The sequence below is a fragment of the Sceloporus occidentalis genome, unplaced genomic scaffold, assembly GCF_023333645.1.
Source record: "Sceloporus occidentalis isolate IW3139 unplaced genomic scaffold, rSceOcc1.0.p SCAF_50, whole genome shotgun sequence".
NCBI classification, from domain to species: Eukaryota; Metazoa; Chordata; class Lepidosauria; order Squamata; family Phrynosomatidae; genus Sceloporus; species Sceloporus occidentalis.
In genome coordinates, this window is record NW_028317030.1 from 1,799,915 (window position 1) to 1,805,914 (window position 6,000).

The 6,000-nt window shown below is 40.1% G+C and overlaps 1 protein-coding gene across 1 annotated transcript in view; it reads left to right on the plus strand.

The window, feature by feature from the left end:
* Nucleotides 1-6,000, plus strand: part of LOC149288614 (F-box/WD repeat-containing protein 4-like) — a 70,438-nt gene extending 64,438 nt beyond the window's left edge. The window contains exons 8-9 of the mRNA XM_089491580.1: nucleotides 4,669-4,810; nucleotides 5,884-6,000. Of these exons, the coding sequence (XP_089347706.1) occupies nucleotides 4,669-4,810; nucleotides 5,884-6,000 (259 nt within the window). The remainder of the gene's footprint in view (nucleotides 1-4,668; nucleotides 4,811-5,883) is intronic.

Sequence of the window (6,000 nt, forward strand, 5' to 3'; positions counted from 1 at the left end):
CAGCAGTTGTGGTGACATGGGAGCGATTTTAACAGATAACGTATCAGGTACATCCTGGGTCCTGTAGGATAATCTTTTTGTGAGGTAGCTGGTATGCCATCAGCCGGGAAGGGGTTAAACAAGAATCCGAATACTGTGTCTTTACCGTATACAAATGCGGTCAGGTTTTGGAGCACTGCCCTCATCCCATCATGAGGATTACCATTATTCTTGTCGCTCAGATTTATTGATTAGATGCATTTCAATTTGGCATACAGTCAGTGTGACTACAGATAAGGTCACTGGGAAGACGGCGTTTACTGACAGTGTCCTACATTAATGGTGGAAGGACAGGTTGGGGCCTCCATGATATCGATCTTGGTCTTGAGGCTTCTCTTTAAAATACTAAACAGTCTTCTTGCATTTTACTTATTGAGATGACAAGATGTCAGACCTTATTATAATTTATTAATGTACACGTTTGCATGTGATGTAACAGCTCTTCCAGTGGGTGCAGCAAAACTTGCTCAAATGTTACAACTTATATAAATAAAAATTATTTATAGGATACGATGAAAACCTTCTTTAGTGGAGATGCATTTGGTGTTCTAATCACCCAGTTTTTAGATAAATCAGGACAAGGCATTTAATATTAATCCCACAAAAGTAAAAGTCTGAGATAATTATGTTGTAGATGCCATTGCGTTGTCATTATCAATCTAGGTGAACGTCCAAAACTGAAATAAGGCTGTTCGTAGATAACATGGCATCATTTCCACAAGAAGAGAAGGCATAAATGTCTCCTGTCTCCTCTTTTTTCCATTTGCCCCATGAATTACTAGACCCTTACTCTTTCTGCTGGTGATTCTATGTATGTTCTCCCTTTATAAGCAGCTCACGGTTGAATCTCACCTCATTCACATTTGTAGTTTGGGTGGTCCATACCTGAAACATACTAAAAATCGTTGTGTCTGGGGGAAACAAGGTATGTTAGAGCTCCGTTTGACAGACCTCAAATTCTTCTTTTATGAGCAGAAAACTTTCTTTAGCTTAACAATAAACTTTTGCAGATGATGTAAACTCTAGAGGCTTGAAGGTAAAACACGGTTACTACAATAAGATTATTACAAGAAAACACAAATGCTTGAACCCTGTATCAATTCCCATTCTTTTGTTTGGGTTCTACTAGAAATGTTTGTCTTAGTACAACAACATATTGAAAACACTTTTTTTTTTTTTCCACGCTTTTTTACAGTTCTTAAATCAGGTAGAGACATTGAGTTTATTATGGAGCAGTGTACCCAATAGCTGTGCTTTGTGTGGCTAATTGTCTTTCCTCTTTCTTTCTGTTTTTCTTCCTCCTTCCAACCTAACCAAGACAGATCAAGTTCCATCAAAGGGGAAATTACTTTAATTGTCAAGCTGGTCTTCAGTAAGGTGGAAAATCATCTTATGCTTTAGAGTTCATAGATGGCCTTACGTTATAGGCAGCTGCATAATGGTTTCTCTTTGCACTTTTTACTATAGACAGCCTAATTGTATGTATTCTCATTCTTTTAACTGGTTCTATGGGTTCTCCCCGTCTCAGATTAAGTTTATTGGTGCCTCCACCTAGGGCAGACTGGTAGCTGATCGATGAATCACATTTGTAGAGTACCCCATCTCACATGGCTGGATATTTGCTTGGAGTTCCACCTTCTTCAGCTCTTATTCTATGTTTTCACTTGTGGGCACGTTATCACCAGAAGGAAAGTTAGGAGACGCTATATGGATGTGACACATGGATCTCTCAGGTGTCTGCACCGATGTCACAAATGGTTAAATCATTGGTGTCTTGCGATTTGCTGACTTTCAACAGCAGTGCGGATTTGGCAGCAATATTTTGTCATGGACAGCGTTTATGTAAAATTCTGTAGGTAATGTTTTAAAGACCCAAGAGAGTACTACTTTTTATGAAAGCACACTGAATTGCTAGCAAATGTATATCACGCATTAATTGGACTATAGAGCCTGATACAAAATCTTTTAAGTGTTTCCTTAAGTCTAGATATCTGTGAGCCTGTGAGACCCAGTTTGTAGGTTGCTTTCTCTTTTTAGGTCATTGTCTTAAAGTAGTTTGGAGACACAAAGGAATTATATTTGTTACAGATGATCCTAAGTAACGTGTATATCCCCATTATGACCTATAACCGCTATGCGTCATCTCCGTTGAGTTCAAGCATAGAAGTATTAAGAAAATAAATCATTTTTGCACATTCAATAGAGTATGTTGGATATTTATTAAATGTAATGGGTAAGTCCCGTGGAAAAAGAATATTTCTCCTTGGGTATAAAATACACTGTTGTATACATACCTGGGAACTCTCCGGGTTTGACCCGGAGATCTCCGGGTGATGCACCGCTTCTCCAGTTCTCTGGGTCAAGACCCAAATGACATGGGAGTGGGACCGCCCACCTAGGTCACAGGACCGTCCGCTGACATCAGTGGGCAGTCCTGGCCCTGTCCCGCAAGGGAAGGCTCCAGGTAGCCAGAGCTAACAAGTTCCCAGGTATGGTTATATAGAGTAATGTCGGTCGGCATTGACCAAAAACAAGGGGGGCCCTGAACAAAAAACAAAGCAGAGGGCTCTGAATTATTGTTTGCATTTTGTTGCTTTTTCAATCTCTCTCTCTCATGGAAAAGGAGATAGAGAAACTGAAGCGGTTGGCTAAACTGGTAGGAGGACATTGAGAGAGAACGTGAGAGAGTGAATGAAACTGGTGGAAGAGTGTGAGAGAAAGTGAATGAGAGTGTAAGAGAGTGAATGAGAGAGCTTTTGTTAAGGGTGAGAGACAATTTTCCTGAATGAAAAAAATCTTCTGAAGTTGCCCAGACCGAAAGGGTAGGTAACTAAATTCATTGTCCGACAGCAAATAGACAAAAAACGAGTCTGAAATATTTTTGGTCCATTTGCACAAGTCTAGTCTATATTTGCGTGATAGTAGCCACAGAGTCTAGAATTACTAAGGGTGTTTCTTGTTGTGAAACAACCATGTGCCTTCTTATAAGCCATAATTGTTTTCCCATTAGTGCTTGTAATGATACAGCTGTTTCTGTAGACAAATGGTTAATGACCTTACCATTAAGGAGCAGTCTAGCTGCTGGTAAAACAGAGACACATCTATGGAACTGTTTATTGAGCAGTGCTTAAAATATTATTGATCTGCACACAAGGGGGTATTTAGGGATTTCCTGTTACTCTAATGTTCTTGACCTAAAGGATAGAGGATATGAATGTGTAACACAAGTAAAACTGAGCTCTCTGGGATCTACGCTATATCCCTGATGGTCAACACAATGGAGAATAGTCCCTTGTAATCTATAGTACCTCCAGGATCAGCCTGAGACTTGTTGGGTTGCAAATATTTCCAGCTGCTATTGACCGTGACATTATCTAGAACCGAATCTCCTAGGGCCTTTTTTCTGTTATTTCTGACCTCTATCTTAAGAGTCGCTCTCCCTGAAGAAACTGTCCATGCCATCCTGTTCTTCCAGCGTTCTGTTTCTAGAGGACCCATAGAAAAACTGACTGCATCCCCAGCCAAAGCCTCATTAACCAATTTTAGCCTTTATGCAGTAAAGTAAGAATGCTTTCAAAAACAGGTATGTTATTAGTTTATTTTTATCATTTAACAAAATGCTAAGTGAGTGAATAGAAAAAATCTAATTTAAATCAATATTTACCTGTAAAATAGCATAAATTCATCTGGGTACACTTACACATTCAGGGATTTTGTAGGCATATATAAGTGTATGATTAAACAATTCTACAGGTGCGAATGATCATCTGTTTAATGTCAATAGTTACACCATGACTAGGCACAGAAACAAGACACAAGGTAGTTATACTGATCAGCCGGTTTCTCGAGGTAGACAGGTAGAACACCTGTTGCCGTTTTCTGCCCCCAATTCCCCAGGACCGATGAGTCAAAATGTATAATGTTTGGTTGTAGAAGGTAGTAGATTCAGCGAAGGGCTGGAAAGCGGCACAAGGATGAGTGTTTGCAGGCAGCAGTAACGCACGGTGGAGGTTCTTTACAAGTTCGAGGCTCCGTTTCTTCAAATAGAGTTGAGGATTTGGTCAGAATGAATGGTCTCCTCAATACTGAGAAGTACAGCCAGATACTTCTCCATCAGGGAGGCCTCTGATTGGCCCCAAATGTATCCTGCAGCATGACAATGACCCCAAACATACATTCAAAATCATTAAGAACTATCTTCAGCTTGAAAGAGCAACAATGTGTCCCGCAGTGATGGTACGGCCCCCACAGAACCCCAATCTCAACATCATCGAGTCTGCCTGGGATTACCTGAAGAGAGAGAAGCAACTGAGATGCCTATAACCCTTATATGAACTGGTTATTTCTCCAAGGTGTTTAAAAACAACCTACCTGCCAAGTTCCTTAATATCTAGAAGAGCTGTTTTGAAGGCAAAGGTTGGTCGCGCTGAATATTGATTTGCTTTCAATTTTTCTTTTGTTCAGTGGCTTTTGTCTGTTTTTGAAAGCGTTCTTACTTTACAGCATTTTTTCACACTTGCCGAAAAACTTGCACAGTACTGTACATGAAAGGCAAATGTCTCACATTGTTGGAAGAATATTCTTCTTAAACAAACTAAATAATGTCAGCTCAACATTGTTGTTTTCTAGAAGCTGCGTGAAGGAATGGGAAGAGCCTCATGACAGCGCCCTGTACTGCCTCCAAAGTGATGGAAACCATATGATTGCCAGTGGATCTTCCTACTACGGAGTCGTGAGATTATGGGATAAGCGTATGAGTCAGTGTTTACAAGTAGGTAAATGTTTCTGCATGTTTGTGCTAAAGAATGACTTTGCTCCGTTGGGCTCCATTCCGGCAACCTATGAAAATGCCAGTGATTGGTCTGATTAAAGAAATAACGAGTCTTCTCTTAAATGTAGTTACTAGTGAAGCTTTCAGTCCTCTATTTGGTTCCAAGGACTACCCAGCATCACTTGTTTTCTGCAAATGTCTCCATCAGACATGTGGTTGTATCAATGATTGAGGCACTAACTGATCTATGGTCAAACTATTTGTCTTGTGGCCTCAACAGATTAGCCATTTCTGTATGTTCTGGACAAGGTAAGGCTATAAGACCAAGGTGTGTGCCAAGGGCAGGGTTTGCCTTGTCTTTATTTTTGACACTACAGTGAGTGTGTAAATGTGTGTTAGTAGGGTACACAAGGGGCCAGGAGGTGCCAACCCTCCTGATTCCACCTCGAATGTATGGAGCACCATCATTTTATAACATATTTCTTACTATTATAACGGAACTAGTAATGATTTCAGGATATGCTCATCACTCATTTTCACTGATGCTCCTTGATCCATGTGGAGATATCTTAGATCTTCAGAATGAGGCATTGATTAATTCTAACCTTATCTTACAGCCATGATATCTCTTCATACATAAACACACGTGCATACACACTCACACATCCCATACGGTAAACATTAAAACAAATAAAGAAAAAGCAAACCTTGTCTTTTGGAGCACCTACAAGCGATAAGCAGCTGTCTCAGCAAAAAATTTTATGACCCCGTGGCCAGAAAACTTCCCGAAAACACAGTCATTCTGCTACAGCTACAACCGATACCAACTCCCCCTGAAGAAGCCAATCAAAAACTATTCCATTCCTTTAAATTCTGTAGCCACATACAGTATGTGACTATTTACATAAGTAAATAGTAAAGTAAATAATAGAGTTTATTCAAATTACTGTGCCTCCCATTCGAATCCATATAACAAACTCAATCCAAGCAAAAGGGCTGGATAATTGGTTTTCTTTGAATGGATTTAAATATAATGAATCTTTTTTTTTTTTTCTTTCTTTCATTTGTTTCAGTCATTTTCGCTGTCCTCCCCGACAAGCAGCCCAGTGTACTGTCTCCGGTTCAGCACCACTCACCTGTATGCTGCCCTGGCTTCAGCGCTGCACGCTCTCGACTTCACTACGGCATAG